The following is a 21,076-nucleotide window of genomic DNA, read 5'->3' as shown; positions in this document are numbered from 1 at the left end:
AGCGCAAATGGTCATATATTTTTGGGCGAGGACATTCATCATCTCCTCCATGAGCTCATCCTGCACCTCGTCAGAAATGTCAATATCCTTATACCTAGGGTCGACAAACGCGGTCTTTGCCAATAGCTGTTGAGTTGAGGGTGCACTGTATTTTTCCATCAAAACGGCAGACATTTTTTCTTTCTATTCTTTCTAATATTTATATAGATATTACGTGTGCGCTTTTTTTGTCTCAGTGGTTGATGAAGACTCTTTAACGAAGGCATATAGAGTAATATAAATATGTAGACATATAGGCTAAATTAATATAAATATTTAAAAATCTATAATATATATAAATATTATTTATATTATATTTTTTATATTTATTTAGCCTGTATCTCGTGTGCGCTTTGGTCTCAGTGTGGTTTAAGGCTATAATTTAACGGATGCTATTTAATTTAAGTGTCGGTGCTCAAAATATTGTGGTTGTTTTTTTACTTACAAACAAGATAAATATAAATATTTATAAATAATATTTATAAGTAGGCCTACTACTAAAAAAAAAAAAAGACTGTATTGTAAGATGCGTCCTCAGGTTGGACGTATTTGAACGTGATACCGGAATCTTTTTGTAGCAAATTCTACAAATGGGCTCATTAAAATTGCCTGGAAGTCCTTTTTTCATCAGGTTCAAAGCCTAAATGTGCCCATATTGGCGACGTGACATTTGGCTTTGCCACCAAGTTAGCCCTCTCTGCCATGTTTAGATGGAATAGTAGCTTAAATGCACAATTGTCGGCTGCACAACCACGTGAGAGAATTGTGTTAAGCAGAATAAGCACGTGCAATTAAAAACTGAGGTCCTGCTTTTTTTGTCTTTCTCATGAGTCATCCGCCTGTATTTTATGCTTTAGTAAAATGAATATATAGGCTACAAGACATTACACAGGTACTCTAGTCAATACAAATGGATGGTGCATAGATACATTTTTTAATCTAGATTAATCTCACTGTAATCTTGGAATTAATCTAGATTAAAATGGCTCATTTTACTTCTGCCGAAGGCATTCAGATGTGCAGGCCAATGTTGTATTTTTTTTTTTTTTTTTTTGGTGCGGTGATGACCGTTACAGGTTTAGACCCGCAGTAGGCATCACGTGACTGCGGTAGTGCGGTAACCGTCCCAAGCCTAAGTGATAGGAGTTCTGCTGTGAAAAAATAATTTGCTGATTTATAGAAATCGGTCAAATTATGAATTCTTTGAGCAAGGTGGAAGGATGTGCTTTTTAAATGTACAAACAATTTCTGGCCAGATGAAATCGGTAATTCAATTTCAGGCTGTAGCAAAGTCACATTGTGCAGGGGACTCAACTGGTTCCTGCAGTCGTCTGAGGCATGGTCTTTACAGGGGATCTGTATCTGGGGCTCATCTAGTTGTACTGGTCTCTGCTGTCAGGTCTATAGAGGTCCTTTCTAGGGCCCTTTCCACCATCTGATCTGGATACAGACTGGATCTGTTGGCTGTGGTGACCTCAGAATAAGAGAGAAACAGACTAATATTAGTGTGTATCCCGTTCTTCTAAAGATGTAGCCAGTACATTGGGTGTTATGGGAAGTGTTCTCGGTTCTGGTTTACCCAATTAATGCAGCCTAAAAATCCTTTAACTGATTTGGATATTAGAAGCGTATTAGTGTGTTCTGTGTAAGCCAGGTTAAATAGATGGATCTTTAATCTAGATTTAAACTGCAAGACTGTGTCTGCCTCCTGAACAATGTTAGGTAGGTTATTCTAGAGTTATTCTAGGCACCAAATAGGAAAATGATCTGCCACCCGCAGTTGATTTAGTTATTGTAGTTATTCTCAAAAAATGCTTGAGTTTTGAGAGCGCAGTGGACGTGGAGAACTATAATGTAACGAGCTTGTTCAAATACTGAGGTGCTATACTATTCAGGGCAATAAAAGTAATGAGCAAGATTTTTAAATCTATACAATGTTTAATAGGTAGCCAGTAGGGATGCAGACGACTAATCGATTATAGGTTAATTGACGATAAGAGATTGATCGATTAAGGTTGTTGATGGTCGGTTAACTGATTTAATGTTGGGTTGCATGCGGCTCGTGCGCAGAACATGTGTGAGTCGCTGTGAGTGATGGTGACTTTATATAAATTAATCATTAATTCGGTGTACTAATTAAGCTTTTAATGTGATGTAAACTTTAAAAGTACATTAAAATAAAAATGACAAGTTCTTCAACATGAAAAGCAATAGAAATGTAGTAACTAAGTCTTTTCATCAGATAACTGTGCTTTGCAGGGCTGCGGGACACAGTGACAGGACAGGTAGTCTATTCATTCCTACAACTTAATTCGTTCCTACGACTTATTAATTTGTGGCAATTGTCCATGTTTCGTTAATTTTGTTCCCTAAATAACCCATGATTTAACTGAAATAAGGGAACAAGGTAATAGAAACAAATTCTTAATTCATGAAATCTTTAATTTCCCTTCCCATGTTTACCACACACAGTAAGAGATGTGACTTTAAAAGTGAAAGATAATAAAATAAACCTGCAAAATTAGTAGATTTAAGAAATGAAACCGGCATACTAGAACAAAGCTACATTAAGGCTAGATCTCGAACGACATCCAGAGACATGGTCGCGATCTAACATTTTCCTAACCCTGCGAAAAAAAAATAAAAAATTCTGTCTCCGCTGTTCCGCTGTTTCGATCGCGCTGGAGCACACATTCTAGCGATTCAAACTTGCTACTTATAATTTAAACTATTCAAATACATTGCAAATATGGAAACATTTGGGTTTGTGCTGAAAGAGACATGAGCAGTAATCTCCAAATAAATCTAGTCAAAGCCTTGCTCGGCCATCCTTGTCTGCACGCACGCACTGTCACGATCTAAAGCACTTATGTCAGATTTTAAAAAACAAATAGGCTAAGCCTACCGGAACGCAAAAATTCTAAATATGACATTTTCTAGAAACAGAATCCAGCAGGATCAAATTAATGTGAGCACCAGTGTGTTTTGCTGCAGCAGCGCCGATGGATGCGGTTCACTTAATGCGCAGTGCAGTTAAGCGCGCCACAGATAAATTAGGATCATTTTATTTTAAATGACATAATGTCAGTTGAAAACATTGCAATTGTGTCTTAAAATACAACTACGAGCACCACAAAAGAATTTAAAGAGGTGCGTTCAGCAGTCTCCATGCAGGATAGGTAAGTCAAAGTAAATCTATCTCAAACGTATGGTGCACTCTTGATTTTATGAAATGATCATAATCTCATCTCTTTTATAATCCTGCTACTAGCATTTTATTCAGACTAAAACCCCATTAATTCAAGTGAGGAAGCGTTGTGTGTGTGTGTGTGTGGCTTTTGCACATCCTTTCATGGCAGTGTAGGGAAATTTACAGTTAAAACCCAAGGACCAGATATTTGGCAATGAAGACCAGGAGTCAGAGATGAGTTAATTTTACTTGAAGAAAATAGTTTGCAATTTCATCAGCAGCAATTTCATCAGCTTCAATACTCTCGACTGAGTTCGTAGGCCGCTCCCAGTACAACTCAAAATCAACCATAGTTATACCCTGACAGAGGATACTAATTGCGTCAATACAGAAGTCAACACAATTCTGATTGTTTCCAAAACCTAGATAAACTCTCCAAAGACGTATATCTGATACGCTGGACACTGGCAGTTGATGGTTTGTCCTGGGACTGTCTGAGCTTCTCCCTGTTCAGACAGATACTAACACAAATACACAGAACTTATCTAAAATCCAAGGCTTTCTAGCACTGGCGAGTGTCTTATTATGGTTGGATACACACACATAATATGTGGACATTAATCTTGAGGAAAATAAATACAGGGTAGAACAGGATTCTTTTTCATAAGCGCACATAAGGTTACACATTTCACTCTTGCCATAACTTGATTAATAGTCAAACAAGAAATCATGTAATATCAGTATGAAGGATATGGCAACTCGGCATCCACTCCTTCAGCAGTGACTGCTGCTTGCAATAGATGCATTTTGCAGCATTATGGTTAATGATTAATTGATCGTTAATTCAAAAGACAATTATGGAATTAATCGATATTTTGCATCCCTAGTAGCCAGTGCAGTGTTGACAGAACTGGGGTAATATGGTCTTACTTCCTGGTAGACTTGTGCCGGTATTCGGTAATGCGATATATTTCAGTGATTTAATATGCACGATATTGTTATCGTGGGCACTTAAATATTGTGAATACATTACAAATTATTTAGATTTTGGAATTAATTTTAAGAATATTATTCCCATCAGCTGCTTAAAATGCACAACACCGCTGTATGCTGCTTGAAAGAGTGCATGCACTCTGATGTAAACAAGCAGCATGAGAAGCACATGGAGGAACACGTGAGCGACGCGCTGAATGAAAGCACATTCAGTTTCTGACAGCAGATGGCTAATACTTAGACTTAAAGCTGTGTTAGGTAACTTTTGACGCTCCATCGGTTAATAAACCGAACTGCTTGCGTCTTGCGGAAGAACATCGTAGGCGGAACTACTTCTCTCTGTTTATGTCTACGACGAATCACAAAGGTACTGGGTTACTCCGCCGCGGTACCCCCAAAGCAATCTAAAATAGTCCGAATATAAACACTTTTTATAGGTGCACCCTAGTGATTCAGGGCAAGCTAAAAACACGGTTTGGAAAATGGGTTCATGGTGTACTCGCTTATTATATACATTTTTCTACATTTTGAACACAAAAAAAGTTACGGACCGCAGCTCTAATTGGTTGTTTCTTACCGGGAGCGGATGACTTTCTGCAAATGGCAAAAGGACCACTGGGAGGAGCCAGAGGAGCTTGATTTTTATATATTATTTTTTTCACAGATTATCTGTCTCATATTCTAATGTCAGGACATAATGACAGGTTTATCAAATATGTAAAAAATATATTTTTACAAAAGTTACCTACTGCAGCTTTAATAGGCTATTTAACTTCAAACGTTATTAATTTTTTTTTTTATTTACTTATTTATTTTAAAGGGGGGGGGGGTGAAATGCTATTTCATGCATACTGAGTTTTCTACACTGTTAAAGAGTTGGATTCCCATGCTAAACATGGACAAAGTTTCAAAAATTAAGTTGTACGTTTGAAGGAGTATTTTTGCTCCCAAAATACTCCTTCCGGTTTGTCAAGTTTCGGAAAGTTTTTTTTGAGTATGGCTCTGTGTGACGTTAGATGGAGCGGAATTTCCTTATATGGGTCCTAAGGGAACTTCTGTCGGAAGAGTGCGCGCTCTCGTATAGCGAGGCTGAGCACAGACATTTCACTGATCAGAGAGATTCACTGATCAGAGTGAGAGCGTCGCGAAAATTCACAAAAGAAGTGTGTTTTTGGTTGCCAGGGAAAGACAACCCTGCACAGATTACCAAAAAAAAACGCATTAAGGGACCAGTGGATGGAGTTTATTTTTACAGAGCATCAACGGAGTTGTGCAAGTGTTTTTGTTTGTTCCCTGCATTTCGAAGAATCTTGTTTTACAAACAAGGCCCAGTTTGACGACTGATTTGCGTATCGTTTATTTCTTAAGGATGATGCAATCCCAACGAAAAAGGGTCACGATCGTGTGTTGGATCCGCAGGCGGTGAGTAAAACTACTTAAAATATCTCTGCCTCCTTGTTAGTGCGTCCCCTCCCATGCCGGAGACCCGGGTTCGAGCCCCGCTCGGAGCGAGTCGTTGCTGCTGCTGCTCTCGTTCAGTTTCAGCCTCGATCGCATTCTGGATCATAAATAAACGGCTAAATCTGACTGTAAGCCATGGTTTGTTTTGGATGATGGTTTTCCCTCACGGTAATGTCACAGCTTCCACATGCTCTCAACGCAAAAGCCTACTGGCGCTCGTGATTCTTTAGCTCCGCCCACACGTCGCGCCTCCAGCCGGTCGTGTTTTTCCGGGAAAAATCGGTACAGACTATCTTTCTCTTATGGATATAATAAAACTAGTTATGAGTACTAGTGTACTAGTTGGAGTTATGAAGGATGCAGTACTACTCTATAGGTACTCAAGATTAACAGGATATTGAGTGAAAACGAGCATTTCACCCCCCCTTTAATCTGGATTACAAATGCCCTAGATATTGTTTGAAAGTGTTTTGATTAGTGCTGCAACGACGGGTCACACTGTTTGTTTACATCTCGCGTAATGGCATACTGGGAATGGAGAAAGTTGCATTCTATCACAAAAACAGAGACCCCTGTTATCAAAAGTATGGGAATACTTTAAACAGAGGACAAATAAAATGGCCCTTTGTTCCCTTTGCAAAACCGATATGGTGTACCACGGCAGCACAACTGCGATGCGCTAGCACCTCAGAGGAAAACATCTTGGCGCTCTCCGGTGTTACGGTTTAACTGGCTACCGTGTGATCATGTGGCCAACTTCCTGGTTCAGGTCTGATATTCTTGTGCTTGCGGCATTCTGAAAAGTTGAGATGTTTTTAACTCGATGCGGTGCGGACGCGCCTGGAAAAAATGAGCGCGTCGCGACCACTTCGCTTCCATTATGAGCGCATTTATCGCGCGCCTACATTGGAAATAACGAACTTGAGCGCGCAAAAGACGTGATATGTGAACGGCACCTTAAAAGACAGCGCGCCGCGAGACAGTCACAAACCACCGAGCTACCCCGAATCAGCTCCAGATCTCTGGAAACCATGCTAAACCATAGCAGAACCCTGACTACATTTTATGGTTTGTGATGCTAAAGAACATTTCATGACGTCTCAGACAACTGCAAATTTATGGCTACTGTTGTTTAATTATAAACGCTATCATAAGCTCATTTACCATAGTAAAATAATTTTCTTTGCCTCTTTATTATTTTATACTGTAAAAACTTCAACCACATAGGTTGAAGCACATTAGAAGTTGTACTTTATATATATTTTTTTGTGAAGTTATCCAAAGGATTCATTAGCTAATAAAAAAAAAAACATTAGATTATTTATTGTAATAAAAATAATCGTTAGATTAGTCGACTAATCGAATAAATTATCGTTAGATTAGTTGACAGAAAAAATAATCGTTAGTTGCAGCTCTAGTTTTGATCATTTATTGTGCATTCACACTTTACATTATGGCTTCATTAGTTAACATAAACTGCCAATTAAAAAATTATTCTGAACATTCATTAATCTCAGGTATTCCAATATATTAATAACACATTGTTAAAATTGAAAGTTGCAACAGTGTTATTTAATGAGCTAACATGAACTAAGACTTGTATTTTTTTTTTTTTAACAATTTAATAACTTCTATAGACCCTTTTACAGTTGGTAAACAATGTGACGTATTTGTGTGGGCGGGGCTTAGCTGGAGGCAGAAAGATTCCCCTCAACACTTGAACAAATGGTAGCTAGCGAGTTTTCTTAGCTTGTTTTTTTTAACAATGGCTGGAGAAAATCTGAATATATCTGCTTTATCTTAATATTTAAGGTCACTCACTGTCCGGGACCGCGATAATTATTTGAAAAAGTTAACTTTAACGGACGGAACCAGATTGGTCGACCCGTACACAATCACTCATTGGATGGACGATCTGACAGGATTACCTCCGATTGAGTGGCCTGACATCTACACTTACCTGATAGAGAAACCGAGCGTGTATAGTAAAGAGAAAATGAGGGCGTATAGATCCTTTGATTTAAATAAAGAGTGACATTACAGTAAAATTAAGATGTAATTAGTTTCTAGAAATAAAAATTCTGAAGACTGCAAATTATAAACTTTCTGTATTTATTCTTTCTTACCATGTTCTTAAATTCCGGTCACAATTAATCACAACAATGTATATAAAATGTTCTCCGTCGATTCTGGCAACCAACAACACAACAAGACTACATTTTAAGCTCCTTGCGTAGCCGACCCTGTGTTGGTTTGTATTAGCCGCCTCCAGTTTTCCGTTTGTTTTGCCTCCAGCTAGCGCCGTGACGTACCTCTGACGTCCGCGCAAAAGGGGTCTATAGTAAATGTAGTTATTGCTCATTGTTTATCTGTGCACTTATTGGATGAGCACTGTGTTGTCCGAACTGATTACACTATATTTTATGTAAAATCGTTTTCTGTTTTTAAACTCTTAAATTCATTAAGTCAAACTTTAAATCCTTTTCAATTTCTTAAATTGATTGTTTTATTTTTGATTATTTTTCTTCAGGACTTTCTTTTTGAATTACCATTGTGTATGAAATGTGCTATAAATAAACTTCCCTTGCCTTGAATATAATGCATTAACTAAGGTTAACTAATGAGGTCTTACTGTAAAGTGATACTTATTGGTTTTTATAGTTCTTTTGCACTTTAATGTGTAAAACATTTAACTTTTATATATATTTCTGTATTGCTTTGTTTTAAATGTTTAGTTATTTTTGTTATAAGAAAGTTAAGTTGGCTTGAGAAAGCCAACTTACTGAAATCCTATTTAAACTTATTATGTTGGCTTGAAAGGTTTAATTTCACTTTTAAATCGGTCAAAAATACTGTAAATAATACAATTTCCCTCAAACTGACAAGCTAAACCAACATATCTGATTATTACAGGGGTCAGGGCTCATTAATAATTGACTGGGCAGAGAGCAGTCAGAAAGATGAGCAAAGAATCAGCTGCTGGTCATGCAGGCATTGTCCCCACGGAGTTCACAACGAGCGAATTCATTAAGACCTTTTAAAATGACGATTGCACTCAATCCACACGTTAGAAGAGCTAAATTCAGATGTTTCTGAACTGTTTAAAGTAATAACATGATATATTTACGGCAGGCAACTGCCCGCGAGCTTGCGATGCATTTCTCTGAACACTTGAAGTCCACAGAGAATTTACAGCCTTTCACTTTCATTAAAACACTGCAGCGAAACGGCACAAAACAATTAGAAGAATGTATTATACACATGAAAATTAGTGTTTATATGTGCTTGTGAGATTTTCTCTGTCAGGCTGAAACGTCACCTCAATTGCTATCCATCGTCACAACATGGTGAAGTCATTTTATATTTTTTTAAGAGCTTAAAATAAAATATTAATCCACACAATCCACTCAGAACACAACAAGAGCAAAATCCAGGTGTTTGTTGACATTGAGGGAAAAAGTCACATGACAGCAGCGTTTCTGGGCGAGATCGGATAAATAAATACACATTTCATTCACACTGCCAAGCTAAACTCACATATGTTATTATTATCGGATCTCATTAATAAATTGTCTCAGGTCAAAGAACCGAGAGAAAGACTAGAGCGAAATAATGAGCACTTCATCAGCCAGGCTATTTGACAGCGTGATACAGCTTATGAATACTGGAAGGAAAAAAAAGTCACGACAGCCTTTTAAATTAAAACAGTGCAGCGAATCAACACAAAACAATTAGAAGAATATATTATAGAGATCAAAATGAGTGCTTGTATGATCTTTTTGTCTTAAGTGAAAATAACATCCATTTCTCCAGCTTCAGAGGACAGTGATTCTGGCTTTTCGTCTGTAGATCGGACAAATAAAGTACAAGATTATTTCAAATTTCATAATAACTTGGCAAATATAAACGAAACCAGCCAGGTGAACATAAACTGGTGAGAAATAAATTGAAAATGGGTGGTATTAATGCTGGATTGAATATTAAAACCCCTGTACTTGCAAACGTCGCCGACGGCCCCAGTTTATTATTGTTTCACTTTCACAGCACGTTAAACATCACTCTTTATCTAGAAAAAATTGTGCATCAATTGAAAGTTTAAAGAATCAAGCTTCGATATTTGACCAATGTTTTGATAAAACATTGTTGCAGTGACCGTTATTTAGTAATTTATGTCAGGAGTAATAAATCCGTATTGCCACATTTTTAATAGAAATTCACCACTCATTCATATTCAGTCACGTCAGCAGCGGTTTATTTGTGTTCACATAGACTCACTGAACAGCATCAATAAGGATTTATAGACCAAAGATGCATATCCACGGAGATATATGGATATATTTACTGATGTTTATTTCATATTTCTTCAGACAGAATCGTAATTTCTATTCATTTTCCACTGATTTATGCGATCTGATGATAAACAGCCTCTCCCAGTGTTCTGTATGTGTTTGCAGTGCTGGGTGCTCGTGTGTGTCAGTCAGACTTCGATTGGTCCTTCGCCATGTCAATCTTAGAATGTCATAACCGGACACCGCCACATCCAGTGTTGGGCAAGCTACTTGGAAAATGTATTGAGCTAAGCTACCAGTTACTCTACAGTAAATTAAGCTTAACTACACTGAAGCTACCCCCTTGGGAAATGTAGCAAGCTAAGCTACATCAACAGTAGCTTGCTACATCTAAGCTACTTTTAAAATTAAATTTTTATGTTGAACACGTTTTATTACAAGTCAATGCTATCTCAGTGCTCAAAACTGTCAGTCAAACAGATAGGCAGGTGTAATTTATTAGTTTAATAGTTTTTTGTGTTCCTTATCACTTTGGCAACAAAAACAATCAAAATACATGTAATTAACAATGTGCGCACAAGTAAGTGTATGCACCTGTTGCATGGGCATGCTTAATATACTGTAGGCCTTTGCAGAACAAAATGCAAGACCTCCAAACAGTACAAAAAAAATGGCCAGGCTGGACCCTGATAATTTTTACAAGCAGCATCTGAAAACATGTTTTCTCTCTGTTATCTCGGTCAGTGCCATGTACTTGTCGAGGTACGGCCACGGCGACTCACTCCTCGGGATTAATTGTACTCCGACCTCATCCTATGCCATCATTTCATCAAATATTTTTGCGTGACTGGCCAAGGAGTGGTACCATCCGGAGCAGAAGGTGGCGGTAATGCATCATAAAGATGGTTGGTTGGTTGCTATCCACCGTAAACACGAACAAGATGAAGTGGTGCCGTCACGTCACTACTGATCCAGGATCAGCGATCTTAGCAGTTGTATTTCCCGATTTGAGTTTGAGCTTCAGAAATGCTTGCGAAATGTAGCTTGTGTGGAAGCTACCGCACTACTTGGTAAAAAAAAAAAAGAGCTTCGCTACTGAAAAGCTATTTGATTCAGCTACGACCAAGCTACTGAGAAATGTAGTTAAACTAGTAGCTTCGCTGCTTGTAGCGACGCTACTGCCCAACACTGGCCACATCGTGTCACATGCTTCCTGTAAACTTCCCGGTTCATATCTTACCATAACACTGAAACACCTCTAAAATCATGCTAGTCGCATGCTAGTCATGCTAGAAACATGTTAATCAGGCTAGCAACATGCTAATCATGCTAGAAACATGCTAGAAACATGCTAGTCGAATGCTAGTCATGCTATAAACATGCTAGCAATATGCTAATCATGCTGGAAACATGCTAGCAAAACATGCGAATCATACTAAAATGATGCTAGTCGCATGCTAGTAATGCTAGAAAAATGCTAGCAACATGCTAATCAAACTAGCAACATGCTAGCAACATGCTAATCATGCTAGCAATATGCTAGTCGTATGCTAGTCATGTTAGAAACATGCTAGCAACATGCTAATAATGCTAAAGTCATGCTAGCTACTTGTTAGTCGCATACTGATCATGCTAGCGACATGGCTAGTCACTTGCTAATTATGCTAGCGACATGCTAGATACCTTGCTAGTCATTCTAAGTACATGCTAGTCACTTGCTTGTTATGCTAGCAAAATGTTAATCACTGTCTTTTTTTAAACTTCTTAAACTTTTCAAACTTTTCAAACTTTCTGGTCAGGCTTTCTCAAGCCAACTTAAAGTTTGTCTTGACAAAAATTTTTATCTAGTTTAACCTGTTATACTGTATGACAACTTTTTTTAAACAAAATTTCAATACCGTATACAGTGATAAAAGCATGATCAACTAACCGCAACAGGAAAATTAGATACCGGTATTTCCCTACTTCCTGGTTCTAGTAAGAAATTCTAACAGCTGCATTTTGAACCAGCTGGAGTTTTAGTAAGCGTGCAGAACAATGACCCAAAAAAGCATTACAATAATATTACCTTGAAATCATAAACACTGGGATTAACATTTTTGTATTTTACATTGTTTGCATAGGTCATAATTTAGATTTTTTTTTTTTTTTTTTTTTTTTTCGATGGATAAATGCAGTAGGGATGCACCGAATCCAGATTTTTGGGGTTCGGTCTAAACCGAATACCGAATCCTACTCGCATCCTTATTCCATTAACACAGTAAAACACATTAATGAAGTAAACAACGTGCACAACAATGTATTTTTAATTTTTTTGAAAATTAACTTTTTTGACAATTACCAAGTTTATGCTTACCCAAGTAAACAACCAAAACCTTTCAATAAAAGTGCAGCAATGCAAAGAAGTGTTTTTCTTTTCTTTTTAAAAATCTGAATATGTTTGGTGATTTAACTGAAATTAATGTAATTGAACATTAATTCAATAAACATGGATAGTAGGCGGTTTAGTTTTCGTTTATAGGCTACGATTAGAACAGTAGCTAAATATTACGAGAAATATTACGTAAGATCACACATCTCCTGCATCATAATTAAATTAACGTAAAACCTCTAATCTTTCACATGAAATGAGTTTAATAAAAAAAATTTTTTTAAAAAGACACTCTGGATTAACAGGTGACAGCCGGTTGCGAGTGTGGGAACGAATGTCCCCATCAGTACTGAAAAGTATTTCACTGGGCACAGATGTTTACTGGCACACAGAGGTAGAATTTTGTCGTTTTTGCCATCAGTGGAAATCGCTGCTGGTTTGAATTTCACCACTGAAGAGGATCCTCTCTAAGAGGAATCAAAGGCTCACTGAAAAAAAACTCTTATCTCCACGTCAGCACCAGATGTGACTGGCTGGCTCTGTAATGCTATGGTATAAATCGTCCCAGCCGATCAAGATTCATGAACAGTTTAGTTTAGAGCAAACTGTCGGGCCGTGTTCTTCATATAAACACCTTCACGCAATCAACGGCTGCGTGACGTTGACCAGCGTAGTGCAAGCCTCGGGTTCAGTTCGGTAAAAAAAAAACTTAAGGTTTGGCCGAAACCGAACCCCGTCAAAAAGCCCAGAATTCGTCCAAATCCGAACCCTGATTCGGTGCATCCCTAAAATGCAGTTTTAGAAATGTGGCTTTCTAAGGAAGGATTGCTATCAAATAGCACACCTAGGGTATGAAGAATCGACAGAGCAGCCATCAAGTCTTAGACTGTGTTCTGGGTTATTACATGCAGAATTTTTAGGTCCTATAATTAACGCCTCGGTTTTTTTCTGAATTTAACCGGTAGAAACAGTCATCATTTATTTATTTTTTTATCGACTATGCATTCCACTAGTTTTTCAAATTGGTATGTTGCGCTGGGCCGCAAAGAAATGTAGAGCAGAGGATCATCAACATGATACCTCTTCATTCACTGCTACAAATTGATGGCAGTCATGTATACGATTTAAACCATGTTAATGCATTTCCATTAATGCCAACAAGCTTTTCTAGTCTATGTAAAAGAATGTTGTGATCAATAGTGTCGAATGCAGTGTTCAGTAGCACTAATAGAGCGATACAACCATGATCCGATGATAAGAGTAGGTCATTTGTAACTAACTAGAGCGGTCTCTGTATGATACGGTTTAAATTCTGACTGGCAATCCTCACAGATACCATTTTCTCTAAGAATGAATATAATGGTTAGGTGAGGATACCTTTTTTCTAGTATCTTGGACCGAAAAGGGGGATTCGAGATCGGTCTGTAATTAACTAGTTCTTAGGGTCTTTTTTTTTTTTAATTTGAGAGGCTTAATAACAGCCAGTTTTAAGGTTTTGGAGACATCCTAAAGACGATGATAAATTAATAATAGTCAGAGGTTCTAGGAGCTTAGAATAGGGTCTAACATGTTTAACAAGTTTATACAATTCTTCCTTTCCTATAGAATAGTCATTACTGCTGTCCTGTTGGAAAATGTCAACACTTGATGTTTTATTTTTCGTTAATTTAGCCTCTGTATTGAATAAACACCTAGGGTTAGGCCATCCTTAAATATTCTTGTTTGCTGTAACCCGACTGACCCTGTCAATTTAGGACAGATTGACAAAGATTTCTATTATTTTGTGGTCAATATAGCCTGCATCAAAATGAGGTTTGCAATGATGCGCCTGAAGGCACGGGTTGAAGACCCAGTCAGTGATGTCACAATATGCTAATTTATTTAAATTCATACCTACGTAATCACCATCAACAATTTTTATTTATTTATTTTTTTTACATTGAAACTTTACAAAATATAGTCCTACCTACCGATGCTTTTAAAAAAAAAGATTATTTTTTTTTTTTTACCGTTACTGCAAACCAAAATATTTTAAGGATGGCCTTATGTTCGTTTTCTTCTAAAAGAGACAAAGTAATCAGATCTAGTAATTTTTAATGCTTTTCTGTAGGATAGGTTACTTTCCCGCCAAGCAATATGAAATGCCTCTAGTTTTTTTTTAATCCAGCTGTGCTCCATTTTCCAGGCTGCTCCCTTTAGGGTGCATGTGCTCATTATACAATGGTGTCAGACTGTTTTCCATAATCTCCCTTAAGCGTGAAGGAGCAACTATATTTAAAATGCTAGAAAAAAGAGTCCATAGTTTCAGGGTTTTTCCTGGGTCAAAATTGGTCTTCGGTGGTGGCTGACCGACATGGTCATCCACACACAGCAAAGAATAACCTAGTACCCACATGATCTGCAAGTCCAATATTGACAATAAATGTTAAATTTAAAACAAATACAAAGAAAGTTTTTTTTTTTTTTATCCTATTCATGAAAAAACGATCACTGTCATCTTTTCTTGACCTCTTTGCAAAAAAAGCTGTGATTTTTTTTTTTCCATGACTGGCTTTCATAGTTAAGAAAGATAAAATCCTTTTTTGATAGACCTGATAATAATTTTAGTATAATCGTATCAATTAAAAACGTAACGTTAAAAGGTATAAGTGTATTTTTTCCCATTTAAAATGTAATAATTATTTTAGCTAGCTATAGCAACAGATCTAGTTTCATCTTACTCCAGTCTAACTTTAAACTAAATTAAAGCTGCAAGCAGCGATGAACGGGCCCTCGCACCCGGGCTCACCGGCAGCGAGTGGCTTTAGTTAATAGGTGAACGGTGAGAAATATGCGTTTAAACTCATAAATATAAGTAGAATATATCAATGTTTATTCCATATATGTGCCAATCTTCCTGTTGCCAGCAGGTGGCGCTATCATTATAATGGAATATTGGCCTTCAGATGTGTTCAGGGCAGGACTTTTATCGAACATGTGAGGTTTGGGGAGGATTGGACATTTTATTCCTGAGTTACAACAACATCCTATTTCATTGCGAAACAATGAAATTTGTCAGGCCGCCATGGACACGCCCTTTAACGAAACCTCAAGATCTTCGCAATTTAAGATCGCAAAAGGCTTTAGATTACACTGACTAAGTTTGGTGTTGATCTGAATAAATATCTAGGAGGAGTTCGTTAAAGTACAACCCCTGAAAATGGGCAAAACAACACTCATTTTGCAGAGAAAATTCCAAATAACTGACTTCCTGTTGGGATTCGGACTTCGTACCAAGAGACTTTTTCGTAGATATTGGTGTGTTACATGTGTGTACCGATTTTTGTACATGTACGTGAAACATAGCTCAAGGCGCACTCCGTTTAAAGTGTATTCGCACTCCGTTGAAAGTGTATAGGTGGCGCTATTGAGCCATTTTGCAACACTCGATGGAATATTGGCCTTCAGATCTGTCCAGGCCAGGACCCTTATCACACAAGTGAAGTTTGGGCAAGATCGGACATTTTATGCCTGAGTTATAACATCTTTTATTCCCATGGCGAGACATTGAACTTCATCACGGAGCCATGGACACACCTTTTAACAAAAACTCAAGATCTTCACAACTAAACATCACACAGGTCTTTAGATTAGACTGACCACAAAAAAGACATTGATGTCATAAAATTTCTAGGAGTAGTTTGTCGCAGTGTAAAATATGTAACTTCCTGTTGCCAATAGGTGGCGCTATGACTATAACTGAATATTGGCATGTAGATCTGTTCAGGTCAAGAGTCTTATCCAACATGTGAAGTTTGGGGCAGATTGGACATTGTATGTCTGAGTTACAGCAACTTCCTTTATCATGGCGAAACATCGAAATTTGTCAGGCCGCCATTGACCCGCCCTTTAACGAAAGCTCAAGTCCTTCGCAATTTATTATCGCAAAGGGCTTTAGATTACACTGACCAAGTTTGGTGTTGATCTGAATAAATCTCTAGGAGGAGTTCGTTAAAGTACAACCCCTGAAAATGGCAAAAACAACAGCAATTTTGAAGGGAAAATTCAAAATAACCGACTTCCTGTTGGGATCCGGATTTCGTACCAAGAGACTTTTTTGTAGGTATTGGAGTGTTACATGTGTGTACCAATTTTTGTACATGTACGTGAAACATAGCTCGAGGCGCACTCCGTTGAAAGTGTATAGGTGGCGCTATAGAGCCATTCTGCCACACCCGGTGGAATATTGGCCTGAAGATCTGTTCAGGCCAGGACTCTTATCACACATGTGAAGTTTGGGGAAGATCGGACATCTTATGCCTGAGTTATAACATCTTTTATTCGCATGGCGAGACATCGAACTTCGTCGCGGCGCCATGAACAAGCCTTTTAACGAAAACTCAAGATCTTCACAACTGAACATCGCACAGGCCTTTAGATTAGACTGACCACAAAAAAGACATTGATGTCATAAAATTTCTAGGAGTAGTTCGTCGCAGCGTAAAATATGTCACTTCCTGTTGCCAATAGGTGGCGCTATGACTGTAACTGAATATGGGCATGTCAATCTGTTCAGGTTCGGAGTCTCATCAAACATGTGAAGTTTGGGGCAGATTGGTCATTGTATGTGTGAGTTATAGCAACTTCATTTTTCATGGCGAATCATCGAAATTCGCCAGGCCGCCACGGACACGCCCTTCAACGAAAAGTCAGGATCTTCGCAATTTAACATCACAAAGGCCTTTAGATTAGGCATACCAAATTTGGTGTTGATTTGAAGAACTCTCTAGGAGGAGTTCGTTAAAATACAACACATGGAAATGACCAAAATTACACAAAATATGCTCATAATATTAAAAATAACCGACTTCCTGTTGGGTTTAGAATTTCGCTCCAAGAGTCTTTTTTGTAGGTATTGGTGTGTTACATATGTGTGCCAATTTTCGTGCATGTACGTGAAACATAGCTGGAAGGCTGTTGATTTTCTTGGTATAGGTGGCGCTGTCGAGCCATTTTGCCACACCCTCTTCTGAATCCTATATCAGACGAAAATTTTCACCAGGTTTGAAGCGTGTGCAAAGTTTCATGACTTTTTGAGCATGTTAAAGCCCTCAAAAATGCGATTCATTCGGGAGAAGAAGAAGAAGAAGAAGAAGAATAATAATAATAAAAAACAAAGCAGATACAAGAGGGTCCTCGCACCTCGGTGCTCGGGCCCTAATTATTTTATAGGTAATTTACTACACATTGTCATAGGCCTATACATACTGTGGATTATTAAGGCTAATTTTACTTAACACTCTTGCTAAATGGGGTAAGCACACTTACTTTCTCATTCCAGATGTGTATGTTCTTCTAAGAAGTAATGATTTGTTATACACCGATTCAGACACTGACGGGCAGACCAATTGCTTTAACCATTCATTATAATGAATCGGCTCAAAAGAGTCATTAGGTCACAAATCAGACTTTAGCGGACATGTTGTGTGGGAATCCTGGCTTTTAGGACATCACGAAAGATTTGTCAACACACACACACACACACACACACACAAAACGCCTCATAACTGTATAGATTTTTTTTTATTTATAAATACATGGTGCTGAATAATTTTGGTCCCAATTTTATCATTATCAATAATATTATTATTATTATTAATCAATTTCACTAGTGGTCCACTGTATGAAGAATTTTTGGGTATAATATGTCGCAGTTCACTTTATTTTGCTATACTCACCTGCATAAATGTATTATAGTGTCCTGCACCTACTAGGTAAATTATATATCTGGTGTCTGAATAATGGCTGGTTTGACTGTGCATTAATTATTGGTAAAAAGAAGTAATTCAGTCGAGAGCAGTGTATGATTTTTTTTTTTTTTTTTTTTTTTTTTTTTTTTTTAATCTTTCATTTTCTTGGATTAACTAACATTCCACGCGGTCACTTTAAGACACGATGAATCCATCCAATATAATGCACATCAAATTTGATGAACATCAAACATCAAAGACCTAACCGACCATTTATTTCGAACATGCTTTCCAAGACGGTATGAATTTGACTGTATTTGTATTTGTCGGTACAAGAGCAAAATAAGGCAAATTCAGTGTTTAGGCGTTTTGAGACTCATCTCTCTGCATGAGCTCTGAACACCAGAACACCGCGGTGCTGAATTGGACTTTCACATCCTTTTCTGTTTGTTTAAACTGCGATATGTATTTGTTCATTCAGGTGCAGGGGGAAGTTCGAGGAGAACTTCACAAAGGAGAGCTTGGTTCAGTGTTGCTGTCTGTGATATGCGACTCTCTCTCCGCGTGCTCACCGAACATAGCGAGCTCTGCGCGAATAACAGCTTTTCCGTGTCTTGTGTTGGAATGCTTTAAACTCTTTTTAATGTTTAAATCGACAAGTGGCAAGGCTTAAAAACACGTTAAAATGGTAAGCTTTTGTGACCACAAGCAGCAGTGGCCTGTCAACTATCCTGAGCGTCTTTTTAGGCTGGTCTCAGCCAGGCTGTTGAGATCGCCAGGGGCACCCCCTCAGCCGTGTGCCCCTATAATCGTCACCACCTTTCACCCCACTAGCGACGACCCTGGGATCAGCTGATTTTTATGTGAGGGAGAGGGCAAAGACAGAACTGAAGATGGAAAGTGCCCGCGCGGGGGTGGAGCGCTGTTCTCGTTTTCTCCGTCACTCCGTCAGTAGTCTGCTTCACTCACAAAACCCAATTACAGATCAAATAAGGCTTTGGCGGGACAAAAAATCGTTTTGCCGGCCGCCAAAAAAATTTCAATGTAGGAAAAACCCTGTAGTTTGTTACATCAAAAGGTTTTGGATATGCTAAGGAATTGGGATGCATCAGGAAGATTACTTACAAAGTAGTCTTTTGTGGTAGAAGTGATGCTCTCACCTCATGTTTGCTCACTTTGCTGCTGTCGGCTGACTGCAAATGATCATAACTGAAGGACCCCTATGGCCAGGAAAAGACTATAGTAGTCCTGTGCAGAGAGGAGGAAAAAGGGGGGGAAAAAAGCCCAAAATGAGGCCTCTGCATCACTTAAGTAGCCTAGGTTTTATAATCCTGAGGAACTTCTTGGTTTTAAGTTAGTGTTTTAATGTCTGTGATAATATCACGGCCGCATCTGCCTTAATATTCTCAGAGTTTCCATGTTCCTTTCCGAAAAATGAACCATAATTTTACTATAAAAAAAAAAAAAAAAAAAAAAAACATGGTTCTTGTAGCAGTGGTAACATCAAATTAACAATGGCTTTATTTCAAATCGCTTCAAATAATTTGTGTAGTATTCAGATATTTTATTGTGGTAATAAAAACGGACATAAGCAAACAACCTTTAAAATGCATTATTAAAAATGAGGCAATAATGATTGGTTAATAATTGTATGGTCTTATTCAATAACTGTTAAAATAATTGAATACAAAATAAACCATTTATGTACATTGCATGGGCTATTATTACAAAGGGCGCCAAAGGCCTGATAATTGCTGTTGTAACACTTACAAGGATGATCAAATCCTTGTTTAATATTGACCAAACATTTAATTCAAATATCCACTTAATCTTTATTTTTTGGCCACCTTTTTGTGATCGAAATGCAAGTCTCTATAATATAAAAAAGTGGATATCACAACCCTTACAAAAACTAATCCTTGGTTTTATTATAGTAAAATGTTCTTGTCATTTCTGAATGCTTGAGACTAGTGATGGGAAGTTCGATTCTTTTCCACGAACCGGTTCTTTCGGACGGTTCGATTCAATAAACAGGTTCTTTTACACTCTACGTAATGATGTCATTGGCGATAACGTAATGGCGTCACTTCTATCAAACATTCAAATATATAAAGTCAGTAATCATAACTTTAGTCAGTTGAAAAAAACTCAATCATGAAAAGCTTACAATTTAAGTTTTGCAACAACGCACCCAAATACAGTGTAGCCGCACTGGGTTGTACATAATTAACTCAAATGATATATAGGGAATTTGGGTAATTAATCAGGAATATGATTAATGCATATATATATATCATATGACAGTTACATTAATATTATTGATTATGAAAAATGGCTCAATTGCATTTATCAATAACTCATTACAGGGAACTGTTATTTATTAATGTCAATATTCCATTCTTCATATCAATTATAGTAATATCTCTTACTGTAAATTACAGCAAATCAAACAGTGGTTTGTCCAACAAACGGCCATAAGATTAACCCTTGTGGATTGTTCATTCACTACCCTTTCGAGTTGTTCGTGGATTAAAACATCCACTCAATTAAACTGCTTTAAAAATGTATCAGATTCATATTTTTTCAATTTTTTTTTGCATAAATCTGTTAATCAACTTCAGTCCTGATCAAAACTACCAAATGTTTAAAAAAAAAAAAAATCCAAGAATTTAACTCTTTAATTGCCAAGTTCATAAATGATGTGACTGATTTGGGGGGAAAAAAACACACAAAATTGCATATTTTCAATATAAAAGTAATTGTGGCTGGATTTTTTTTTTTACTTTTTATAACCGTCTTGGGCATGTAAAAGATTAGTAGCAACATTGGCTTTGATGCATTTTTAGTTTTTGTGCAGCATTAGATTAATTTTTTTTTCTCCCTAATTAGTTGTTGGTGGCTGTTTTTGCCCCATTGACTTACATTATAACGACATTTTTTGATTGCAAAGCCATGACACCTTATAATCTTGTATTTTTGAATGTTTGTGGTTTTCCCTTTTGGG

The 21,076-nt window shown here is 37.4% G+C and overlaps 1 protein-coding gene across 2 annotated transcripts in view; it reads left to right on the top strand.

Annotated features, from left to right (window-relative positions):
• The window catches only part of LOC113098347 (protein disulfide-isomerase-like), a 44,502-nt gene that overhangs the window by 4,890 nt on the left and 18,536 nt on the right, over positions 1-21,076 (top strand). The window contains exon 5 of one of the 2 annotated variants that reach the window (XM_026263376.1): positions 5,591-5,644. The exons of the other annotated variant lie outside the window; for it this stretch is intronic. Within the exon in view, the coding sequence (XP_026119161.1) occupies positions 5,591-5,644 (54 nt within the window). The remainder of the gene's footprint in view (positions 1-5,590; positions 5,645-21,076) is intronic. 2 annotated transcript variants of the gene reach the window in all.

Source organism: Carassius auratus, chromosome 6 (genome assembly GCF_003368295.1).
Source record: "Carassius auratus strain Wakin chromosome 6, ASM336829v1, whole genome shotgun sequence".
Taxonomy (NCBI): domain Eukaryota; kingdom Metazoa; phylum Chordata; class Actinopteri; order Cypriniformes; family Cyprinidae; genus Carassius; species Carassius auratus.
The sequence above is the reverse complement of the archived record's forward strand: the minus strand, read 5'-3'. Positions and strand labels throughout refer to the sequence as shown.